Below are 25,780 nucleotides of genomic sequence, written 5' to 3'. Positions count from 1 at the left end.
CAGGCATTTTTCGTTTCTGCAAAACGCCTGCCGCTCTGGTGTGCACCACCCCATTGAGATACATTGACCAAGCAGATCCGCAGCCGCAAGCGGATCTGAAAACGCCCAAAAAGCCGCTCGGTGTGCACCAGCCCTATGAATGCATTTTGCAGGAATGGATCTTTTGCAGGGATTGATCTTTTGCAGATACTGATCTAATGCATGTGTACAGCGGTCTTTGTGTGCAGCATCTTGCAAAGATTTTTATCTAATGGGGAGTTCAGCTCCATAGAATAGACTGTGTAGAGTATGGCTCTTATACTACATGGAGGGGGTAAAATTGTTCTGTGATCTTACATTTTCCAAAGACTTTTATCTGACGTGTGTACCCACCTTTAGGGTACGCACACATCCAATTTTGATTAGCTAAGCTCTGGCCAATGTTACCACCTCCATGTAGTATGAGGGCCAACAGATACTGAATACTATGAACAGATTGTGTAGGTAAGCTCTCATACTACATAGAAGTGGTAACATTGGCCAATTGATCAAAATTCTACATACCATTTGAGAATTGACTCCATTGTTTTTTTTTATGAATTCTGTAATTTATGAAATGTTTAATTTACATTTTGGGTATTTAAAGAATTGTCTGTCATTTTGCCGACAGTGCTGTTAAATTATTTCATAAATTGTCACTCAAGAGGCTTAGTGAATTGGGCCCAGAGTTTTGTCTATGCTTATGCCATCCCTTCTATCTGTTGTCATGGATATGCATTCTTTCTTCAGATACAGCAACCCTGTGCCTTACTCCCCATACCCCCCCCCCCCCCCTCATCTCACCCTCATTGGCATGGGTAGCAGTGGGGCATTGTTACATAATGCAATACCCCTGGAATTGAGCTGATAAATGTTCCACCTCCATCCATGTTGCTGGGTGTGGCAAAGGCTGGTGAGTTCTTAAACGGGCATTGGGCTGCAGGATGGGGGAATTTGTTCTGATTAAGGGTGTTGGGCACAGAGATGGGTGAGTGGCCTGCACTGCACACTTTTTTCTTAACTTTCTCCTCAACAAAAATAAAACCTTTGATGCCCATACATGGTACAATAAAAAATGTTCGATTCTCCCTTTTATTCGACCAAAACGATCGAATCGAATGAAAGTCATAAATAATTCTCTTTTTTTTCGAACTAGAAAATCGAACTATTATCCCATTTTTTTTTTTGTTTCTATAAAAATCTGATCGGACATGCTGGAAAAATCTTTATATTCGATCTAACGGAATAATCGAACAAAAATCTAAAAAACTGTACCATGTATGGGCACCATTAGATGGAGTTTCAATTTCAACCAGACTGTCTGAAACACACAGATGATGTACACAGATCAGGGGTGGCACCTGTTCAGTAGGGATGGGCAATGAGATGCAAAAAAATTCTGCATTGCTTTTATGCTAGTTTTATGCAAGGTTATACAGCTTGAAAATGGACTGCGGTGGCTGCATCGGATTGCTTTATTTCAAAGATAGTCAGTAAGATGCAAATCCTTTCAACTTGCACTCAAATTTCATGAAAATTATATTCCGCTTTTAATTGGGACAAATAAAAAAGAACATGGACAGTTATTTTGATTGTTCCAATTTCAAGCTGCATACAAGTTACATGAAATCTGATTGCAAATTGAAACTATTTGCACCTTGCTGACCATCCTTACCATCCCTATACAGGCAGAATGTGATTACTTGTGACGTGTCTCATCCAGGTGTCACTGGCAGCTAATACTCATTAAAATGTATTTGAATGTTGCCTGTGTTTGCATTAATAGTGAAATACTGTTGAATTTGAAGATGGGTTCTGCACAATGACCAATGTAAGCCTATATTAATTCAGGTGAAAACATTGCATCAAGTTAAGGACCAGATGTGTGTCCAAAACATGTCAACTTGATGCAATGGTTTTCACCTGAATTAATAAAGGCTTACATTTCACATTGGCCATTGTGCAGAACCCATCTTCTTCAAATTCAACTATCTGTGGAACCGAGTCGCCTGACTCCAGCACTGACCCTCCTTCAGAGGTGGAGCAGATTTAAAATACTGTCTGTATAAACGCTTATTTGAATAAAGCTTCCAGTGTTGCAGTAATAAAGCTGTGCACACCAGATATTTATGTAGATTGTTACGGTGCATATCTGATAGCTGTGTTGTGTTTGCAGGGCTGTACAGAACATGGTGCTGTTGTCGGATAGTCAGCTGCACCTCTTCCTGCAGAGTCAGCTGCCTGTAGAAGAGATTGAGGCCTGTGCGCAGGGGCGCCGCTCATACACTGCTACTGATGCTATCCTGGATTATGCTATCTCTAATAGAGGCTGGACCCAGGAGGAAACACTCCCTAGGTAGTGGCTACTTGAAGAAGAAACCTTTTCTTGGCAGACTAGTTACAATGGTTAAGGGGAACCATGCCTTAGTCAGAAACCCTGCGCACTTTACACTGACAGCACCTTCTAGTGTCACCTTGTCTGGACTGTGACGTGACAACACTGGACCCATACTATGGATGTATAACCGAACTGTCAGATACGTGAACATGAATAAACTGCTTGGCATTCTGTTCAGGTTATGATTTCCACTTGTCAGTTTTTACCTCACCTGTCTAAGACTTGGATCAAGATTAATGATGTTGATTTGTATGGGGCTGGCACAGCTTGGATGGAATCCTCCTGGATACGCACACTGTGGCACCGACTGTATTATATTGTTTACTTTGACCAGCATTCCCATAAACCCCCAATAGTTCTATTATATTTCCTGCAATTCATCCATGTACATACCTTGATTTCTCCAGTTATAGGGCTGCTTTTTGGTTGTTTCATGCTTGATAGGAATACTGTTGGCTTCTGTTTACATTTAGTTTACGCAGTTTGTTAAAATAAAAATAGTTTGTATAAAACACTTGTTTTTTTTTTGTGCTGTGAAATTCAGGAGTCATTGCAATTGTTACAATGTTTGCACTGCTATCCTTTGTAAGTTACAATGTACTGTATTCATAATGGTACACAACAAATTGGCTAAATAATACATCCTATTACAACCCAGTCATTTGTTAAAGCCTGCCTAGTGAGCATCTGAACACCATCCCAATCCTGCTGCTTGGCATTCCTGAACCCATCCAGCCATACTCCAAATGTAATGATGTGGGAGGTGTTTTAAATGGGACCTAATAAACTCCCATTTTGAAAGCCAGTCATACTTTGTAAATGTTAGGGTTGTATACAATGCAGTCTTCCAAAAAATGTCTTCATTGCAGGACAACTGAAGTGAGAAGAATATGGTGGCTGCCATGTTTAATTCCTTTTAAACAATTCCAGTTTCCTGGCAGCCCTGCTGATCTTTTTGGTTGCAGTAGTGTCTGAATAACACCAGCAACAAGCATGCAGCTTATCCAGTCAGATCTGACAATGCCAGGAACACCTGATCTGCCTGCTTGTTCAGGGTCTATGGCTAAACGTATCGGAGGAAAAGGATCAGCAGGACTGCCAGGCAACTGGTATTGTTTATGGCAGCCTCTATATCACTTCCGCTTCAGTTGTCCTTTAAAAGCCTAAATTGTAAATGGGCACACTTAAAAATTTAGTAGAGGATCAAATGTATTTTCCCTGCTATACAGTTCCTGGGATTGGAAAGCTGTGTGAATGCTTGGTTAAACCTCTCTGTGTGCTATCATTACCCACATGAGGTAGTCTGAGCACAGTTGGAAGGGGACACCAGCCAGTCTTCACCAGTGAATAATGCAGCTGACCCATACCACCTACTCTCTGCTGCTGAGATGAGCCCTTTGTGGCCAGAACTGCAGCTCGGAAGAGTCCCCTTGTCAATTCCTCTCTAGTTCATCTCTGCTCGGTATGTAATAGTTTGGTGACTGCTTACAATCCCCCCTGAGCTGCTGAGCTTGTAGCTATGGCTCACTAGGTCTCCCTGGCCCTGCTTGATGTGTAAGGAAGTAGTTAACGGTTTTCAAACCATCCTATGTGTCTTTTATAAATGGGTTAAAAAAAAAAAGAGCAGTAATACCTGGTTATAAATGTCCTATTTGTACACCTTAAAGAGAATATGTACTGTAAAAATCTTACATAAATAAAAGTACCAGCCTGTTTGTAGTCTTCTCCTAGCCCCCTCTGTGACATTTTCGCTGCTCCTGCTGCTTTCTTGGTGATAAAATCAGTTTTTATTCATTGTTTTTGTAAACAATGAAGATGGCCGCCAAACAGGAAATACATCATCAGAGCAGGTGCTTGTTTGCAGAGGCTCCTCTCAAATGTGACTTCACTGCTGTAATATTTTTCCCACTTGTTGCCTTGGTTGCTTGTCTAGGCTTTGAACTGATCTTTCTGCACTCACAGCTGTTCACAAGGTGACAGGCTGGCTGTGAGCAGAGACACTGGCTGTGACTCATACACAGAGCCTGCAAGGGGCGTGGGGGAGGTGTGCATAACTTCTCCCTATCACAGCACATTCCTCTCTGGGCTGACAAGGCTTGACAAAGGAAAGCAGATTAGCTATATTACAGGGACAGTGCAAATAGAGAAGGCTGCAGTAAGCCAAACCAAATAAGAACAGGTATAGGAACTTATAGGATAAAAGAAATCCGGCTGAACATTTTGTTACAGAGTCTGTAAGTGCAAATAGGGCGTTTGTGAAAGCCCAACTATTTCAATGGGACTGTGCACACAGGCGTTTGAACCATCAGCCCATTGCATGAAATAGACGAAGTAGAGGGTGAACAGTCACCCTGGAACGAAAAAAACAGACACCAGGAGCCCAAATGGTGCAGTATGTCACAAATGATAGAACAAAAAAAAATATGAACATATGAGGTTACAAAGGGGCAACCAACCACTGCAGGCAGGTGGAGATTAACAAACCCGAATCCACTCGGAGGTCCAGGCTAGCCGGAGATGGTCGCACTTTTTGAGAAAAAGTCCCTAGGGGCTCGTTAACAGGATCCAAGGATATCCTCTACCCTGAGCCGGGGCGGTGTATACAATGCAAAACAGGATAAAAAGGCGCCCAGAGAATGAATTAAAAACAATAAAAGTTTGAGGTGGCTTACCTCAATGGAGACAAATTCATATAAAATTAACTTCAATAGCACTGGCAACGCTTTTTGTGGGTCCCTGCCCACTTCCTCAGGCCAAATTAAGTGCCTCACTGTGTAAAGAGCCAAAGTTTCGAGCGCCTTTTGAAAAAAAGAGAAAAGGCGCTCAAAACTTTGGTTCTTTACACAGTGAGGCACTTTAGTTGGCCTGTGGAAGTGGGCAGGGACCCATGAAATGCCTTGCCAGTGCTATTAAAGTTCATCCTCTGAAACGGTAAGCCACCTCTAACTTTATTTTATTGTTTTTTTGTATTCATTTTATCATTCTTTGGGTGGCTTTTTATCCTGTTGTGCATTGCAACAGTGGTTAAAATGTACTTGATAGCAAATTTGGAGGAAAAAGTTAGATGCTTACCTCTTATCTCTAGTTGAGGGAAGCCTCCCTGAGCTTGCCTTTCCAGTGATGGGACCCTCTGAACCTATTCGACAAGGGCTAATTGAATAGGTTGAAAATGCAGTGTAGGAGCAGCCCTTCAGTGCATCTGCACAGTGTGGCGTCTGCTTTTACATTTTCTTTTTTTGTGGTGCAGCGCTCCTGCCACAATGCAAAAAAAAGTTAATCGGATCACCCTGGGGCAGAGTGCGTTGACATGCATAGCACCACCTGCTGTGCAGGAAGTACATCACTGTGATTTCCATTGGTCCGTGCATGGATGCTGCGACGCACCTCACTCTGTTGTTTACACTAATTGTGTTGCTCAGACTTTCATTAACCCTCCTGGCGGTTTGGCAAAATCCGCCAGTAAACAAAATACCGGGTAGCGGCGGCGATCGGGCACTGCACGCAGCTAGCAAAGTGCTAGCTGCGTGCAGCAAAAAAAAAATTATGCAAATCGGCCCAGCGGGGCCTGAGCGGTGCCTCCCGGCGGCATAGCCCGTGCTCAGCACGGGCTTACCGCCAGGGAGGTTAAAGGAGTTATCAGCCAAATTAGGTAAAATGAGCTTTACTCACCTGGGGCTTTCTCCAGCCCCTTGCAGCTGACTGTCCCACGCCGACCACGCTGCTCCTTGTCCTGGTCTTCGTTCTCGTTCTTCAGGCTGACCGCGGGAGGGGACAGAGTCTGCATTAAGCAATTATAAGGAGTGCAATAAAGATTGAAGCTGAAAATCAAATCGCTAGGGATATCAAATGTAACCCAAAGAAGTTTTACAAGTACATCCACTCTAATTAAAAAAAAAAAAAAAAAAAAAAAAGTTGACTGTATTGGACTCCTAAAGGATGAGGGTGGGAACTCAATGGTGGATGACCAGGGTAAGGCAGAGTTATTAAAATGCTTTCTTTGCTTCTGTCTTCACAAGGGAAACAACACTGTTGCAAATTACAGATGCAGAAGAGTCTCAATCTTCTAATTGTAATATTAAATACTTAAAGAGACACTGAAGCGAAAAAAATTATGATGTGATTTGTATGTGTAGTATAGCTAAGAAATAAAACATTAAGATCAGATACATCAGTCTAATTGTTTCCAGTACAGGAAGAGTTAAGAAAATCCAGTTATCTCTATGCAAAAAAAGCCATTAAGCTCCATGACTTTTAAAGTTGTGGAGAGGGCTTCTGACTTTTATTATCTCAACAGTTAGAGAACACTTATTTTTCTCTGCCAGAGGAGAGGTCATTAGTTCACAGACTGCTCTGAAAGAATAATTTTCAATGCTGAGTGTTGTGTAATCTGCACATATTATAGAATGATGCAATGTTAGAAAAAAAAAACACTATATACCTGAAAATAAAAATGAGAATATTTTGTTTGCTGCTAATCTTCTATTAATTATTCATAGTACACAACCAATTCATTATCATATTTTTTTCCGCTTCAGTGTTTCTTTAAAGGAGTTATCAGCCAAATTAGGTAAAATGAGCTTTACTCACCTGGGGCTCTCTCCAGCCCCTTGCAGCCGACTCTCTCACGCCGACCGCTCTGCTCCCCGCCGCTGTCACGGTCTCAGTTCTCATTCTTCAGGCTGACCACGGGGTCGGCCTTACTGCGGCTGTGCGAAGCGCCGAACTGCGCAGGCAGAACTTTGCGCGGCCGCAGTAAGGCCGACCCTGTGGTTTGCCTGAAGAACGAGACCGGGACAGCGGCGGGGAGCAGAGCGGTCAGCGTGGGACAGTCTGCTGCAAGGGGCTGGAGAGAGCCCCAGATGAGTAAAGCTCATTTTACCTAATTTGGCTGATAACTCCTTTAAGGCAGGCTCCGTGCGTTAAGCGTGGTGCCTGTGGTAACACGCTGCAGCCCTTACTTTGGATTTGAAGCTTTCGGTGCACCACACTGCAACGTGTTAAGTTTGAAAGGTCCCATACACTTGCATTGATTTTGTGGCACCCTGCATTAAAAAAGGGTAATGCAACGCAGGTTTGCAATGCAAGTGTAAAGGGGGCCTGAATCCAGGGCTGTGCATTCGGTACAAAAATCACCCGACTCCTCAGTTTATGAAACCACCGACTGCAAGTAACCAAAATTGCTCCAAATCCGACTCTAGTGTAATTTTTACATTTGACTCCTCAGTTTGAAACAGACGCCAACTCCAGGTACCCAAAATTGCTCTGACTGCACAGCCCTGCCTGAATCTACATAATCTGTTCTTCTCCTCCAAAAATGGCTCAATAACATTTGATCAATCAAAAATACAGTTAAGGTAACTATACATCTAGTGATGAATGTGCAGATTCGACCAAGAGACAAAGCTCTTTCTAATCAAATCTGATAAGAGCGAGATCTGTCAGCTGCCCATACACCACAGGCTGATTCCTGATCAATTTCAGCATGAAATCTCTCCGGAACCGGCCTTGTGCGCCGCATACATCTGCCTCGCCGCTGTACCCCCCTAATGTAAATGTCCCATGTGCCCAGTGTAAAGTGTATACATTACCTCTCTGCGGCCTTCGCTTGTCCCCCGCTGGCTTCCGGGATTCCTCCACTGCATATGCGCACCCCATGTGTTTTCCTAGTAAGGGCGTTCATGTGTGATGTCACGCGCGCCCTTACTAGGAACCACGTGGGGAGTGAGTGTATGGAGAGGGGAATGTGCCCGGAGCAGCGGAGGTACAAGCAGAGGCCGCGGACAGGTAATGTATACACTTTACACGGGGTACCATTTACTTTAAGGGGGAGAGCGTTGGGGGTTTAGTCGCGTTCGCTGATGTCAGGAAATTGCACGCTATTGCTGCCGTGCACCCGATCGAGCAACATCTTGCAGCATGCGTGATAGAGAATGCAACCAATTTTTGTTCCAAAACTGGTCGCATTGTCGGTCGGGAATGCACTTGGTGGCACCGATTTTCATTCAATTATAATTATCGAATTGGATGGTCAATCGGCCGACCAAGTCGCCTGATGTATGGCTACCTTTTAACCTGTCAGAAAATGTCATTTTGTACTGCATTCAGTTTGATTGGATCATAGTGTTAATCTGATTGAAATCTCATTGTTCTTTGTGGTAATATTTAAGGTCAAGACAACAATTGTCCTTTCTATGTTCGTCCTTTGTCCCCCTCTGTGTGTCTTGTGGATGTCCTGTCCTGGGGCCTGCATCTCCCATGGCCCCCTTCAGATGCTTGCCGGCCAATCAGGTCGCCACCCACCACACTAATGTGCTAGGGGGTCACTCACTTTAATGGTAATCTCCACGTGGCCTCCGCTTCCATATTCTTCCTTTTAGATGCCAGCCAATAATGTGGGGGCGCTGTCAATCATGGCCGCTGCAGCGGCCAGACATGCTGAACCCTGCCGTCACTCTTCTTCCAGGTACAGCGTCGGCTGTGTGTGTGTGTGTTCCACTAAGTCTCCTCCGCCAGAGGGCTGGCTCCTCTTCCTGAAATTTGCCCATTTTGAGTAGCTGTCAGTCATGGTCAGACATGCAGACCTATGCCGTCCAACGCACCAGAGGGATCGCTCACTGTCTCTCCCAGTGGGGGCCGATGGTCTTGAGGGTGGGACCACTGCACTCCCTGATCTCAGCACATTTCAGGAAGAGCACGTCAGCCCTCTGGCGGAGGAGACTTAGTGGAATGCACACACAGCCGTCTGCCCGCTGCTTCGGCCATGATTGACCGCTCCCCCACATGATTGCCCACCATCTGAAAGAAGAATATGGTTTCTCCCACTTTGGGGGGAGAATAGTGCGTCTTATGGTCCGGAAAATACGGTAGTTCCGAAAGCTACCGAAGGCGTTCTGCAGACCTAGCAGGACAAATAACTTTAACGTAGCACGCCACAAATTATGAGACGGAGCAAGGACTGGAAAGGCTCTTTGGTATCCAGAGCTGTGCCTCTAGGTATGTATCAAACCAAGAGCAATAATAAAGTTTGCTTACCAGTCAAGGTTTGCTTGAACATTAACCAATTCCTGATATTTAACCTCAACCCTGTAAGGCCCCTTTCAGACAGATGCTGGACTGCTCCCTTGCCCAGCAGTTCAGTCTCCTGTGTGTCGCCCGCCAGTGCAATTCGGAGCAAGGAAAAATGCAGCCGAATTGGAGCGGTTGTAACACCATGTGTGTCAAGTAAGTCTACAGCTAAACTGCTCCTACCTCATCTTCTAACCCATACTCACATATTGTAGTCTTCCCTCTGGTACCCAATGCAATGCCTATCGGATAATAATCTCAGATCCACTGCTTGTTGTCTAGGCAATAGTCAGTACAGTTAACTGCACCCTAAGCAGCAGATGTTGCTGTCATCTTTTTTTGTTATCTGAGCTGCTTTACTTACATTTACATTCAATTACATTTTTTGAGTGTTTTTACAAAAAGGTAACTTATTAACCAAAATAGTGTGTATTCCTCCCTGAGTGACAGCTGTGAAGTGGATGTAGCTCTGTATCTTCAGACATTTGCCATTGACACAGATTGCTGCTATAACAAAGGTTTTGAGACATACATAGTTTGCCATCTAGTGGTCACCAGTAGATCTACCAAGATGTTCCCAAAAATTATTGACACCGCTCACAGATACTCATACAAAACAATGTTTATTTTACAGATGTTTCACCTCATGGATGACTGATGCCATGATGTAAGATTAAACAACCATTGTCTTTTTGAAGATATGTATATTCAGAATCCTGCCATTTCATATGCTAGTTGCAGATAATCCCTGGGAACAATACCGACCTCGCCATCCATCTCGCCAACCCACCAGCCGTAAGCATTGTATTCCTGTAATGAAACAAGCAGATTAGTGAGCAACTACAAGCTTATTTATAACATTGAATCATGTATCTTGTATAGAAATATGTGAAATTTTATCTTATCCAAAAAAAGTCAGGACTTCAAAGTAAATGTAATTTTTACATCAAATTGGGACTGCACTCTGGATGCTAACCCGGTGGCCCTTAACGATACAATCCTGTGGTCGATCGATATTTTCCCAACACCACGGTAATTGCTCTGAAACAATCCATTGTGCCAACTAACGGCCAATAACCCGCTAACCAATACAATAAGATTGATACGATTGATCCAAAAACCAGATAAGGTGTATTATTCAGATCGAATTAACAACAAAAAATTGGCAGCACTCCTAATCGGGCTGCAACTGCGATAAAACCAACAGAGGTGTGCAGTCCCCCTCAATGGAGACAAATTCATATATATATTTTATATGAATTTGTCTCCATTGAGGTAAGCCACCTCAAACTTTATTTATTTTATTGTTTTTAATTCATTTTATCATTCTCTGGACGCCTTTTTATCCTGTTCTGCATTGTATATCCCGCCCCGGCTCAGGGTAGGGGATACCTTTGGATCCTGTTTACGGGCCCCTAGGGCCTTTTTCTCAAAAAGTGCGACCATCTCCGGCTAGCCTGGACCCCCGAGTGGATTCGGGTGTGTTGATCTCTACCTGCCTGCAGTGGTTGGTTGCCCCTTTGAAACCTATCTTTGTGAGTACCCTCTGTTCATATTTTTTTGTTTCTTCTATCATTTGTGACATACTGCACCATTTGGGCTCCCGGTGTCACTGTGTTTTTTCGTTGCAGGGTGACTGTTTACCCTCTACTTTGTCTAGTACTGAAGAATCTGTTTTGGAGGCAAAAGTCCACCATATGCTGCATCTGTTGTGAATGCAAGTTGTGTAATCTGTATGTGTTTTGGGCTCTGCACATCTATGCAGCTAGTCAACTTGGGTGCAGCCTGTATTTGAAAGTGCTGCCATTTTCTCCTGTTGTACAATTCTAATGAAATTAGCTAGCAGGGTTTTGGCCGTTAGTGGGCATGACTGATTGTCTCCAAATGCTTACCATAGTGATCAGAAACAATCAGCCGTGGGATTGTAGTGTTAATGACCACCTACATATTACCAGCTATACATGCCAGTGCCCTCTATGTTTGAATTGTGTTTATTAAATGTCTTGCCCTATGTCCACATTAGTCAGTAGGGATTGTTACTGTGATGCTAATACATTTGAAATGATTAAGAATGATGCTAATTATATTACAGAATTATGCTAATTTTGAAAATCTATTGTAAAATGGAAAAATAGACTAATCAAATCTTGCAGTGAAAGCATGTGATTGGTCCATTTTGAAGCTGCATAGATTTGCTGTAACATATGCATGATTCTGCATCATCTTAGAATTATTTACATATTTCACATAAAGTAAAAGTTTGGCACTGAGCCAAAACTTTGTTCTAAATGTCTTTTAGACGTCCGTGGCACAGGAACTTGGGGACACAGAACTGGTAGGAGGATATATCGGAGTCACGTGGAAAGCAGACAAATAAGACAGTGCACTCCTCCTGACCCTATCAGCTTGTTGGGGTGCTGAACAGCATTTGTTGGGAGTATTCGGATGTTTGAATTCACTATGTCAAATTTGAACACCAACGCTAGTCCCAGTCTAATGGTCAAGGAGATGCAAACAAAGTTGGTGTAAAATATGTTATGCACTGGTCAAGTTTCAAGCTGCATCAATTTACATAAATAAAATAAACATAAAATTAGCATCAACTCAAAATAATTTACATCTCACTGCCCATTGCTAGAGCCTATCAAAGTCACTTTGGTGTTAAAACCAATCTACAAACCTGTTTTGTGGTGCGGTATAAAATCACAGTGCCTAGCGCAGACCACAGTACAAAATTCCATGCCTGGGATCTGAACCAGGAACTTTAGCATTAGCATTGCAATGCAAGAGTGGAAGTCACATCTCACATTTAACGTGATTATTATTATTGAATATTTATATAGCGCTGACACCTTCCACAGCACTATACATCTCTATATATACATGGGGTTGATTCACTAAACAGTGCTATTTCATAACGCATGTACGTTTGGTAGTGACATCACGCGGTATAACTCCATAGTGCGCGTCGGGGATACACAGTACGCTTTATAAATGCACAGCGCACTCTGCAAATATACTTTCCACGTTTACAGCGCACTACGACGATTATGCAAGCATTTTGATTAGTTGGTACTCCTTAACCACTTCCCAACTGAGGGGTTTTACCCCTTCAGCATCCGAGCAATTTTCTCCTTTCAGCGCTCCTTACATTCATTCGCCTATAACTTTATCATTACTTATCGCAATGAAATTAACTATATCTTGTTTTTTTCGCCACCAATTAGGCTTTCTTTAGGTGGGACATTATGCCAAGAATAATTTTATTCTAAATCTGTTTTAATGGGAAAATAGGAAAACATATGGGAAAAAAAACATTATTTTTCAGTTTTCGGCCATTATAGTTTTTAAATAATGCATGCTACTGTAATTAAAACCCATGAAATGTATTTGCCCTTTTGTCCCGGTTATAAAACCATTTAAATTATGTCCCTATCACAATGTTTGGCGCCAATATTTTATTTGGAAATAAAGGTGCATTTTTTTCAGTTTTGCGTCCATCCCTAATTACAAGCCCATAGTTTATAAAGTAACAGTGTTGTACCCTCCTGATATAAATATTTAAAAAGTTCAGTCCCTAAGGTAACTATTTATGTATTTTTTTTAATTGTACATTTTTTATTTTTTTTTTAATTACAAAAAAAAAAAAAATGGGGAGTGTGGGAGGTAATGAGTTAATTTTTTTTGTATAAGTAATGTATGTGTGTGTGAAAAATAGTTTAGGGTGTAGTTTACTATTTGGCCACAAGATGGCAACAGTTTAATGCGACCTCCAAGCTTCCTTCCGGAAGCTTGGAGGAAGTACAAAGAGGCTGGTATTTTTTTTTTTTTTTTACAATGATCGAGCTGCTTAGCGAAAGCAGCAGATCATTGCGGGGGCAGAGATCAACGAACGGGAATGTATTTTCCCGTTCATTGATCTCCGGGCGAGCGGGCAGCGGCGTGCACGATCGCGGGAGTGCGAGCGGGAGAGCGGACATCGGCGGTAGCGGCGGTAGCGGCGGGGGGTGCGTATATCTACGCTCCGGGCGGGGAAGTGAAGTCCAAAGGAGCGTAGATATACTGTACGGCGGCGGGGAACCAGTTAAAGCTCGGAGCACACATGGCAGAAATGTATGCATTGCGGAAAACGTTGCGTTTTTTGCCGCTAATGAAAGTCTATGACCTGCTAAAAAAACACATTAAAATAATGCATATGCGTTTTTTCCGCGTTGCGTTTTTCAAAACGCAGGTTTTGTTGCATTATTTTCAAAAATGCATCAAAACCAGTTGCCTGGCTATCCTGCTGATCCTCTGCCTCTAATACTTTTAGGCCCCATTCACACTTAAACGCAAAACGCCGGAGATTTTTTCTGGCGTTTTGCAGGAGTGATTTTTCCACGATTTCACGCGGAAAAATCACTGAACAGTGCGGCGATTTTGCCTCGATCGTGTTTAGCTCTTGTATAGCACTGACACACGATCGCCGGGAAATCGGCTGAAAATGGTGCAGGTGACGCGTTTGCGTTTCACGTTTTTGCCCATTTTTGGGTGATTAGCGCAAATAGCCCAAGTAAGAACGGGCCCATAAGGCTTCATTACGATAGCGCTTTTAAAAAGCGCTAGCGTTTCAGCGTTTTGCCGAAATCACAGCAAAACGATCTAGTGTGAATGGGGCCTCAGCTAAAGACCCTGAACAGCCCTGTAGCAGATCAGGTATTTCTGACATTAATGTCAGATCTGACAAGATTAGATGCATGCTTGTTTCTGGTGTGATTCAAACACTACTGCAGACAAATAGATCAGCAGGACAGCCAGGCAACTGGTATTGTTTAAAAGGAACTAAATATGGCAGCCTCCATATCATTCTTGCTACAGTTGTCCTTTAACATTTGTCAGCTGTTTTTGACCTATAAATGCTTTGCTCATCAGCACCAGAATAGTTTGGGACTGGGCAAGTAAGTGCAATTTGTTTGTATGTGTCCCTTAATTTTTTCTGTTTGTTTTTGAAATTAGTTATTAAATTGTGTTCCTCATATGTACAATGTCAAGCACCCATGTTTTGTTTTTTATTAAATCCCTGTGGGTAATGTAACCTGTGCTGTGTAGTGCGACTTGTGGTGTGTGCTGTGAAATGTTTGTGTTATGAATGGAAAGTGTGAATTGTGATGGTGTGAGGGCTCGTTTCCACTGTTGCAGTGCGGAATTGCCTGGATTCCACCGCGGACGAAATTGCATGCAGAGGCGTTTCTGCATGCGGTTTTCCCCGCGATTTCGCATGGCTAAGGAGCAGGTGAATTTAACCATGTCACTGCCTGAGTAAATTTTCCATACCATTAGAATAATGGCAGTATTATATGCGAAATCGCGGGGAAAACCGCATGACAAAGCCGCATGCGATTTCCCTATTAAAAGCATTGCGGGCGATTCGCCCGCATTCCAGCCGCACGCGAAATCTGACGGGTCTGCCGTGCAGATTTCCCCCGCACACCAAAACGCACCCGCACGACGCACAAGTGGAAACAATCCCATCCACTTGTATTGCCTATGCAAATCCGCATGCGGTGCCTGCATGCAGATTCACTATAGTGGAAACGAGCCCTAATTAATTTGGGTTGGTGCGGAGGCTGTGCCTCAGTTGCTGGCCTCTCTGCTCCTGCTCCATTGCAAACAAAGCAAAATAACAATGGCAAAATAGCAGAATATACACAAACACTTAATAATTACATTAGAAACAAAAGGGAATTTAATTACACACTGTGCACAATTGATTATATGCATAATTAATTACCGGTGTAATGAATTATGCGCGCACTTTCATAACACCCTTTATGATGTCACCACCAAACGAACGTACGAGCGTTATGAAATACAGTGGTTTGCAAAAGTATTCGCCCCCTTGAAGTTTTCCACATTTTGTCATATTACTGCCACAAATATGAATCAATTTTATTAGAATGACCAATACAAAGTGGTGTACACGTGAGAAGTGGAACGAAAATCATACATGATTCCAAACATTTTTTTACAAATAAATAACTGCAAAGTGGGGTGTGTGTAATTATTCAGCCTCCTTTGGTCTGAGTGCAGTCAGTTGCCCATAGACATTGCCTGATGACTGCTAATGACTAAATAGAGTGTACTGACATTAGATTACACACATGTGCAAATACAGCTGCTCTGTGACGGCATCAGAGGTTGTCTAAAGGCCCATTCACACTTGCTGATCGCAAAACTCTGGCGTTTTGCTCTGGCGTTTTTTGGCGACTAACGCCAAAAAAGCACCATTCACACCTGGCGATTTTTTAGCGATCGCGGTTTGTGCTTCTATAGCACTAAAACGCGATCACCGGGAAATCGCCTGAAAATGGTGCAGGCTACGCGCTTGCGTTTAGCAGTTTTGAGTGATTTGTGGCGATTAGCGCAAATCGCCCAAATGAGAACGGGCCCATAGAATTATTACCCTAGCGCTTTGAAAAGCGCTAGCGTTTAAGTGTTTTGCTGAAATCGCCGGCAAAACGCTCAAGTGTGAATGGGCCCTAAGAGAATCTTGGGAGCAACAACACCCTGAAGTCCAAAGAACACACCAGACAGGTCAGGGATAAAGTTATTGAGAAATTTAAAGCAGGCTTAGGCTACAAAAAGATTTCCAAAACCTTGAACATCCTACGGAGCACTGTTCAAGCGATCATTCAGAAATGAAAGGAGTATGGCACAACTGTAAACCTACCAAGACAAGGCCGTCTACCTAAACTCACAGGCAAGGAGAGCGCTGATCAGAAATGCAGTCAAGAGGCCCATGGTGACTGTGGAGTCTGGACGAGCTGCAGAGATCTACAGCTCAGGTGGGGGAATCTGTCAATTGGACAACGATTAGTCGTGCACTGCACAAAGTTGGCCTTTATGGAACAGTGGCAAGAAGAAAGCCATTGTTAACAGAAAAGCATAAGAAGTCCCGTTTGCAGTTTGCCACAAGCCATGTGGGGGACACAGCAAACACGTAGAAGAAGGTGCTCTGGTCAGATGAGACCAAAATGGAACTTTTTGGCCAAAATGCAAAATGCTATGTGTGGCGAAAAACTAACACTGCACATCACTCTGAACACACCATCCCCACTGTCAAATATGGTGGTGGCAGCATCATGCTCTGGGGGTGCTTCTCTTCAGCAGGGACAGGGAAGCTGGTCAGAGTTGATGGGAAGATGGATGGAGCCAAATACAGGGCAATCTTGGAAGAAAACCTCTTGGAGTCTGCAAAAGACTGGAGACTGGGGTGGAGGTTCACCTTCCAGTAGGACAACGACCCTAAACATAAAGCCAGGGCAACAATGGAATGGTTTAAAACAAAACATATCCATGTTAGAATGGCCCAGTCAAAGTAAAGATCTAAATCCAGTTGAGAATCTGTGGCAAGATCTGAAAACTGCTGTTCACAAACCTGACTGAGCTGGAGCTGTTTTTCAAAGAAGAATGGGCAAGGATTTCAGTCTCTAGATGTGCAAAGCTGGTAGAGACATACCCTAAAAGACTGGCAGCTGTAATTGCAGCAAAAGGTGGTTCTACAAAGTATTGACTGAGGGGGCTGAATAATTACACATACCCCACTTTGCAGTTTGTTTGTTTTTAAATGTTTAGAATCGTATGATTTTCGTTCCACTTTTTGCGTGTACACCACTTTGTATTGGTCTTTCACGTGGAATTCCAATAAAATTGATTCATGTTTGTGGCACAATTCACAAAAAGTGCCATTGCTACATTTTTGATTACTGACTAAATGTCATTTTAATGACGTTTGAATAAAGAGCTTTTTTACTTAATTCGGTGGTGCCAGCTTTGTGGAATTTTTTTATTCATGTTTGTGGCAGTAATATGACAAAATGTGGAAAACTTCAAGGGGGCCGATTACTTTTGCAAACCACTGTAGCACACGCGTTATGAAATAGCACAAGTGTTATGAAATAGCACTGTTTAGTGAATCAACCTCCATATGTCTATGCATGTATCGTGTAGTGTATGTAGAGGAAGCCAATTAACTTATCAGTATTTTTGGGGGGATGTAGGTGGAAACCCACTCAGACATGGGGAGAACATACAAAGTCCATGCAGACCTGGCTAGGATTCAGACCAAACACTGCAAGGCAAGAGTGTTAACTACTATGCCACTGTGCTGCCCATGACCACCGTGATAAATAGTCTCACCAACTGCACTGCCAATCTATGGTGGCAGGAGTACATGCCCATTCTTCAACAAAGTGTCCATGGTCTCACTGACTGTCAACTGAAGGAAACTTTTACTAATCTTCATCCTGTACCTAAACAAAAGATGCACTTGCACAGTCCACCTCTAGGGGCAGTAAGGCCCCATTCATATTGCACAAATTCAGAGATGCTCTTCGGGAACACAAACTATTATTATTGTTGTTATTTTTATTTAAATAACACCAACATCGTCCATTCCGCTATACATAGTACAAAATAGACAATAGTGGAAAGCATAGATACATGAGCACTTCAACAAACTGCACAATCAGGAAATCCAGCAACATAAATACAAACACAATTGATGTGTGGTTTGAAAACATCACCAGTTCACCATGTTTATTTGATAAAATAGACAGAAACAGGAAATACTGGGGCGAGGTTCCTTGCTAATTTACAGTCTGGAGATTGGTGAATTGCAGTAATATGAGCCGTGTCATAAAAAGCCTGTATATATATATATGTATATATATATATATATGTGTATGTATGTACAGTATGTATGTATGTATGTGAGTGAGAGAGAGAGAAAACAAACGAGGCAAAAGTTATTATTATTGATTTAGAAAGTACCAACATATTCTGTGGAGCTGTGCAAAGTAAGAAAAACATAAACTGACAAAAGTAACATCAATAAAATGTGTAACAATGAGAGCCCTGCCCTTGCAAGCTTACAATCTAAAGGAATAGTGGGAAATAGTATTAGGAATAGTAAATTACTATATCAGATATTGTCATACTCAGGCACATAAAGCATACTATAGTACTGTATCTTAATGCAGTCAATAATTGGAAGTCATTTTTTTTCCTTACATTGCTTCAGCAACAGACAATGGCCTCAATTCACTAAGCTTATCTCCTGTCTTTAATAACTCTTCTAGAGTTGTAACCATGGTGATAAGGCATGTAATATTCAGGAAACATTTTACCTCAGGCAAACCTAAAGTTAACTCTTCTGTCTTTAAGTTAACTCGTTAATCCTTAAAATAACTCCAGAGTTAAAGACAGGCTGTTCATTAACTGCGTGTGAAAATAACTACAGAGGAGGTAACTTAACTACAGAGGAGGTAAATGAACTACAGAAGAGGTAACGTAAGGAATGAAGAGATAAGACAACTCTCACAGTGTGAAGGTAAGTTTTCTCTTGCCTTATTATCTCCAGCATGATCTTAGTGAATTGAGGCCAATGTAAGCTAGATCAACATGCACAGTGCTCAATATGCAGGGATTTGCATGCAATAATCATGCAACAGTTTGCACAGGAAGCATATGTCTCACCAGTTAATACAGGTACAGTATGCATAGTGTTCTCCTCTGTCCACATTTCTATGCAGTCAGGATGATACTGTAGCGTTACAGCCGTGCACAAGCATGTCACAGATGGCAGGCAATTTCCTCAGTAATCAGTCAGCAGCTTACACAGGAAGCATCGGTATCATCGGCTGGCGCTGGTAATCCACGCAGGCCCAGAGTAGTGTGCAGATAGCGAGCAGGCTACAAGTGGCTGCCAGCCCGCCCATGACTCACGAGTCTGCTAATGAGGTATACAGGGAGTGCAGAATTATTAGGCAAGTTGTATTTTTGAGGAATTTTATTATTGAACAACCACCATGTTCTCAATGAACCCAAAAAACTCATTAATATCAAAGCTGAATATTTTTGAAAGTAGTTTTTAGTTTTAGCTATTTTAGGGGGATATCTGTGTGTGCAGGTGACTATTACTGTGCATAATTATTAGGCAACTTAACAAAAAACAAATATATACCCATTTCAATTATTTATTTTTACCAGTGAAACCAATATAACATCTCAACATTCACAAATATACATTTCTGACATTCAAAAACAAAACAAAAACAAATCAGTGACCTATATAGCCATCTTTCTTTGCAAGGACACTCAAAAGCCTGCCATCCATGGATTCTGTCAGTGTTTTGATCTGTTCACCATCAACATTGCATGCAGCAGCAACCACAGCCTCCCAGACACTGTTCAGAGAGGTGTACTGTTTTCCCCTACTTGTAAATCTCGCATTTTATGATGGACCACAGGTTCTCAATGGGGTTCAGATCAGGTGAACAAGGAGGCCATGTCATTAGTTTTTCTTCTTTTATACCCTTTCTTGCCAGCCACGCTGTGGAGTACTTGGACGCGTGTGATGGAGCATTGTCCTGCATGAAAATCATGTTTTTCTTGAAGGATGCAGACTTCTTCTTGTACCACTGCTTGAAGAAGGTGTCTTCCAGAAACTGGCTGTAGGACTGGGAGTTGAGCTTGACTCCATCCTCAACCCGAAAAGGCCCCACAAGCTCATCTTTGATGATACCAGCCCAAACCAGTACTCCACCGCCACCTTGCTGGCGTCTGAGTCGGACTGGAGCTCTCTGCCCTTTACCAACCCAGCCACGGGCCCATCCATCTGGCCCATCAAGACTCACTCATTTCATCAGTCCATAAAACCTTAGAAAAATCAGTCTTTAGATATTTCTTGGCCCAGTGTTGACGTTTCAGCTTGTGTGTCTTGTTCAGTGGTGGTCGTCTTTCAGCCTTTCTTACCTTGGCCATGTCTCTGAGTATTGCACACCTTGTGCTTTTGGGCACTCCAGTGATGTTGCAGCTCTGAAATATGGCCAAACTGGTGGCATCTTGGCAGCTGCACGCTTGACTTTTCTCAGTTCATGGGCAGTTATTTTGTGCCTTGCGGTTTTTCCACACGCTTCTTGCGACCCTGTTGACTATTTTGAATGAAACGCTTGATTGTTCGATGATCACGCTTCAGAAGCTTTGCAATTTTAAGAGTGCTGCATCCCTCTGTAAGATATCTCACTATTTTTGACTTTTCTGAGCCTGTCAAGTTCTTCTTTTGACCCATTTTGCCAAAGGAAAGGAAGTTGCCTAATAATTATGCACACCTGATATAGGGTGTTGATGTCATTAGACCACACCCCTTCTCATTACAGAGATGCACATCACCTAATATGCTTAATTGGTAGTAGGCTTTCGAGCCTATACAGCTTGGAGTAAGACAACATGCATAAAGAGGATGATGTGGTCAAAATACTCATTTGCCTAATAATTCTGCACTCCCTGTAATGCATGTGCTCAACCACTTTCCACTACAGCCGGTTACACAATACCGCAGGGGCCAAAAAACAAACAAACAGGTTTACTATAACAGAAGTTCTATTATGTCTGGGTTTACTATACCAGATGTTACTCCCATCACCTTATAATGGTGCTCAGCTGGGACCTGAACATATAGTTTACTATATCCAAACTCTTACTACATCAGCGTTTACTATAAAGAATATACAGTAGCAATAAAAAGTATGTGAACCCTTTAGAAATGTATGGATTTCTGCACAAATTGGTGGTAAAATGTGATATGATCTTCATCTAAGTCACAACAATAGACAATCACAGTCTGCTTAACCACTTGAGGACCTAGGGCTTTCTACCCCTTAAGGACCGGCCACTTTTTTTCCATTCAGACCACTGCAGCTTTCACGGTTTATTGCTCGCTCATACAACCTACCACCTAAATGAATTTTGGCTCCTTTTCTTGTCACTAATAAAGCTTTCTTTTGATGCTATTTGATTGCTCCTGCGATTTTTACTTTTTATTATATTCATCAAAAAAGACATGAATTTTGGCAAAAAAATGATTTTTTTAACTTTCTGTGCTGACATTTTTCAAATAAAGTAAAATTTCTGTATACATGCAGCGCGAAAAATGTGGACAAACATGTTTTTGATAAAAAAAAACCCATTCAGTGTATATTTATTGGTTTGGGTAAAAGTTATAGCGTTTACAAACTATGGTGCCAAAAGTGAATTTTCCCATTTTCAAGCATCTCTGACTTTTCTGACCCCCTGTCATGTTTCATGAGGGGCTAGAATTCCAGGATAGTATAAGTACCCCCCAAATGACCCCATTTTGGAAAGAAGACATCCCAAAGTATTCACTGAGAGGCATAGTGAGTTCATAGAAGATATTATTTTTTGTCACAAGTAAGCGGAAAATGACACTTTGTGAGGAAAGAAAAAAAAAAAAAAAAGTTTCCATTTCTTCTAACTTGCGACAAAAAAAAATGAAATCTGCCACGGACTCACCATGCCCCTCTCTGAATACCTTGAAGGGTCTACTTTCCAAAATGGGATCATTTGTGGGGTGTGTTTACTGTCCTGACATTTTGGGGGGTGCTAAATTGTAAGCACCCCTGTAAAGCCTAAAGGTGCTCATTGGACTTTGGACCCCTTAGCGCAGTTAGGCTGCAAAAAAGTGCCACACATGTGGTATTGCCGTACTCAGGAGAAGTAGTATAATGTGTTTTGAGGTGTATTTTTACACATACCCATGCTGGGTGGGAGAAATATCTCTGTAAATGACAATTTGTTAATTTTTTTTACACACAATTGTCCATTTACAGAGATATTTCTCCCACTCAGCATGGGTATGTGTAAAAATACACCACAAAACACATTATACTACTTCTCCTGAGTACGGCGATACCACATGTGTGGCACTTTTTTGCACCCTAACTGCGCTAAAGGGCCCAAAGTCCAATGAGTACCTTTAGGATTTCACAGGTCATTTTGAGAAATTTCGTTTCAAGACTACTCCTCACGGTTTAGGGCCCCTAAAATGCCAGGGCAGTATAGGAACCCCACAAATGACCCCATTTTAGAAAGAAGACACCCCAAGGTATTCCGTTAGTAGTATGGCGAGTTCATAGAAGATTTTATTTTTTGTCACAAGTTAGCGGAAAATGACACTTTGTGAAAAAACACAATTAAAATCAATTTCCGCTAACTTTTGACAAAAAATAAAATCTTCTATGAACTCACCATACTCCTAACGGAATACCTTGGGGTGTCTTCTTTCTAAAATGGGGTCATTTGTGGGGTTCCTATACTGCCCTGGCATTTTAGGGGCCCTAAACCGTGAGGAGTAGTCTTGAAACGAAATTTCTCAAAATGACCTGTGAAATCCTAAAGGTACTCATTGGACTTTGGGCCCTTTAGCGCACTTAGGGTGCAAAAAAGTGCCACACATGTGGTATCGCCATACTCGGGAGAAGTAGTACAATGTGTTTTGGGGTGTATTTTTACACATACCCATGCTGGGTGGGAGAAATTTCTATGTAAATGGACAATTGTGTGTAAAAAAATCAAACAATTGTCATTTACAGAGATATTTCTCCCACTTAGCATGGGTATGTGTAAAAATACACCCCAAAACGCATTATACTACTTCTCCTGAGTACGGCGGTACCACATGTGTGGCACTTTTTTACACCCTAAGTACGCTAAGGGGCCCAAAGTCCAATGAGTACCTTTAGGATTTCACAGGTCATTTTTGTTTCAAGACTACTCCTCACGGTTTAGGGCCCCTAAAATGCCAGGGCAGTATAGGAACCCCACTAATGACCCCATTTTAGAAAGAAGACACCCCAAGGTATTCCGTTAGGAGTATGGTGAGTTCATAGAAGTTTTTATTTTTTTGTCACAAGTTAGCGGAAATTGATTTTAATAGTTTTTTTTCACAAAGTGTCATTTTCCGCTAACTTGTGACAAAAAATAAAATCTTCTATGAACTCACCATACTCCGTACGGAATACCTTTGGGTGTCTTCTTTCTAGAATGGGGTCATTTGTGGGGTTCCTATACTGCCCTGGCATTTTAGGGGCCCTAAACCGTGAGGAGTAGTCTTGAAACCAAATGTCGCAAAATGACCTGTGAAATCCTAAAGGTACTCATTGGACTTTGGGCCCCTTAGCGTACTTGGGGTGTAAAAAAGTGCCACACATGTGGTACCGCTGTACTCAGGAGAAGTAGTATAATGCGTTTTGGGGTGTATTTTTACACATACCCATGCTAAGTGGGAGAAATATCTCTGTAAATGACAATTGTTTGATTTTTTTACACACAATTGTCCATTTACATAGAAATTTCTCCCACCCAGCATGGGTATGTGTAAAAATACACCCCAAAACACATTATACTACTTTTCCTGAGTACGGCGGTACCACATGTGTGACACTTTTTTGCAGCCTAGGTGCGCTAAGGGGCCCAACGTCCTATTCACAGGTCATTTTGAAGCATTTGTTTTCTAGACTACTCCTCGCGGTTTAGGGCCCCTAAAATGCCAGGGCAGTATAGGAACCCCACAAGTGACCCCATTTTAGAAAGAAGACACCCCAAGGTATTCCGTTAGGTGTATGGCAAGTTCATAGAAGATTTTATTTTTTGTCACAAGTTAGTGAAAAATGACACTTTGTGAAAAAAAACTAATAAAAATTAATTTCCGCTAACTTTTGACAAAAAATTAAATCTTCTATGAACTCGTCATACACCTAACATAATACCTTGGGGTGTCTTTTTTTTCTAAAATGGGGTCACTTGTGGGGTTCCTATACCGCCCTGGCATTTTACAGGCCCAAAACCGTGAGTAGTCTGGAAACCAAATGTCTCAAAATGACTGTTCAGGGGTATAAGCATCTGCAAATTTTGATGACAGGTGGTCTATGAGGGGGCGAATTTTGTGGAACCGGTCATAAGCAGGGTGGGCTTTTAGATGACAGGTTGTATTGGGCCTGATCTGATGGATAGGAGTGCTAGGGGGGTGACAGGAGGTGATTGATGGGTGTCTCAGGGGGTGGTTAGAGGGGAAAATAGATGAAATCCATGCACTGGGGAGGTGATCGGAAGGGGGTCTGAGGGTTTGGCCGAGTGATCAGGAGCCCACACGGGGCAAATTGGGGCCTGATCTGATGGGTAGGTGTGCTAGGGGGTGACAGGAGGTGATTGATGGGTGTCTCAAGGTGTGATTAGAGGGGGGAATGGATGCAAGCAATGCACTGGCGAGGTGATCAGGGCTGGGGTCTGAGGGCATTCTGAGGGTGTGGGCGGGTGATTGAGTGCCCTAGGGGCAGATAGGGGTCTAATCTGATAGGTAGCAGTGACAGGGGGTGATTGATGGGTAATTAGTGGGTGTTTAGGGTAGAGAATAGATGGAAACACTGCGCTTGGGTGGTGATCTGATGTCGGATCTGCGGGCGATCTATTGGTGTGGGTGGGTGATCAGTTTGCCCGCAAGGGGCAGGTTAGGGGCTGATTGATGGGTGGCAGTGACAGCGGGTGATTGATGGGTGGCAGTGACAGGGGGTGATTGATGGGTGGCAGTGACAGGGGGTGATTGATGGGTGATTGATAGGTGATTGACAGGTAATCAGTGGGTTATTACAGGGGAGAACAGATGTAAATATTGCACTGGCGAATTGATAAGGGGGGGTCTGAGGGCAATCTGAGCGTGTAGGCGGTCGATTGGGTGCCCGCAAGGGGCAGATTAGGGTCTGATCTGATAGGTAACAGTGACAGGTGGTGATAGGGAGTGATTGATGGGTGATTGATGGGTAATTAGTGGGTGTTTAGAGGAGAGAATAGATGGAAACACTGCGCTTGGGTGGTGATCTGATGTCGGATCTGCGGGCGATCTATTGGTGTGGGTGGGTGATCAGATTGCCCGCAAGGGGCAGGTTAGGGGCTGATTGTTGGGTGGCAGTGACAGGGGGTGATTGATGGGTGATAGGTGATTGGCAGGTGATTGACAGGTGATCAGTGGGTTATTACAGGGAAGGACAGATGTAATTAATGCACTGGCGAATTGATAAGGGGGGGGGGGGGGTCTGAGGGCAATCTGAGCGTGTGGGCGGGTGATTGGGTGCCCGCAAGGGGCAGATTAGGGTCTGATCTGATAGGTAACAGTGACAGGTGGTGATAGGGGGTGATTGATGGGTAATTAGTGGGTGTTTAGAGAAGATAACAGATGTAAACGATACATTTGGGAGGTAATCTGACGGCGGGTTTGCGGGCGATCTAATGGTGTGGGTGGGTGATCAGATTGCCCGCAAGGGGCAGGTTAGGGGCTGATTGATGGGTGGCAGTGACAGGGGGTGATTGATGGGTGATAGGTGATTGGCAGGTGATTGACAGGTGATCAGTGGGTTATTACAGGGAAGAACAGATGTAATTAATGCACTGGTGAATTGATAAGGGGGG

The 25,780-nt window shown here is 42.8% G+C and overlaps 2 protein-coding genes across 2 annotated transcripts in view; one reads left to right on the top strand and one right to left on the bottom strand.

The window, feature by feature from the left end:
- SNX11 (sorting nexin 11) overlaps nt 1–2,928 on the top strand; it is a 65,893-nt gene extending 62,965 nt beyond the window's left edge. Inside the window, exon 6 of the mRNA XM_068264194.1 lies at nt 2,195–2,928. Within this exon, the coding sequence (XP_068120295.1) occupies nt 2,195–2,378 (184 nt within the window). The 3' untranslated portion in view covers nt 2,379–2,928. The remainder of the gene's footprint in view (nt 1–2,194) is intronic.
- A 7,157-nt stretch (nt 2,929–10,085) lies between these two features.
- Nucleotides 10,086–25,780, bottom strand: part of SKAP1 (src kinase associated phosphoprotein 1) — an 827,172-nt gene continuing 811,477 nt past the window's right edge. Inside the window, exon 12 of the mRNA XM_068262705.1 lies at nt 10,086–10,291. Within this exon, the coding sequence (XP_068118806.1) occupies nt 10,190–10,291 (102 nt within the window). The 3' untranslated portion in view covers nt 10,086–10,189. The remainder of the gene's footprint in view (nt 10,292–25,780) is intronic.

This window comes from Hyperolius riggenbachi, chromosome 12 (genome assembly GCF_040937935.1).
Source record: "Hyperolius riggenbachi isolate aHypRig1 chromosome 12, aHypRig1.pri, whole genome shotgun sequence".
Classification (NCBI taxonomy): domain Eukaryota; kingdom Metazoa; phylum Chordata; class Amphibia; order Anura; family Hyperoliidae; genus Hyperolius; species Hyperolius riggenbachi.
Note: the sequence above shows the minus strand (reverse complement) of the source record. Positions and strands in the feature narration are given on the sequence as shown.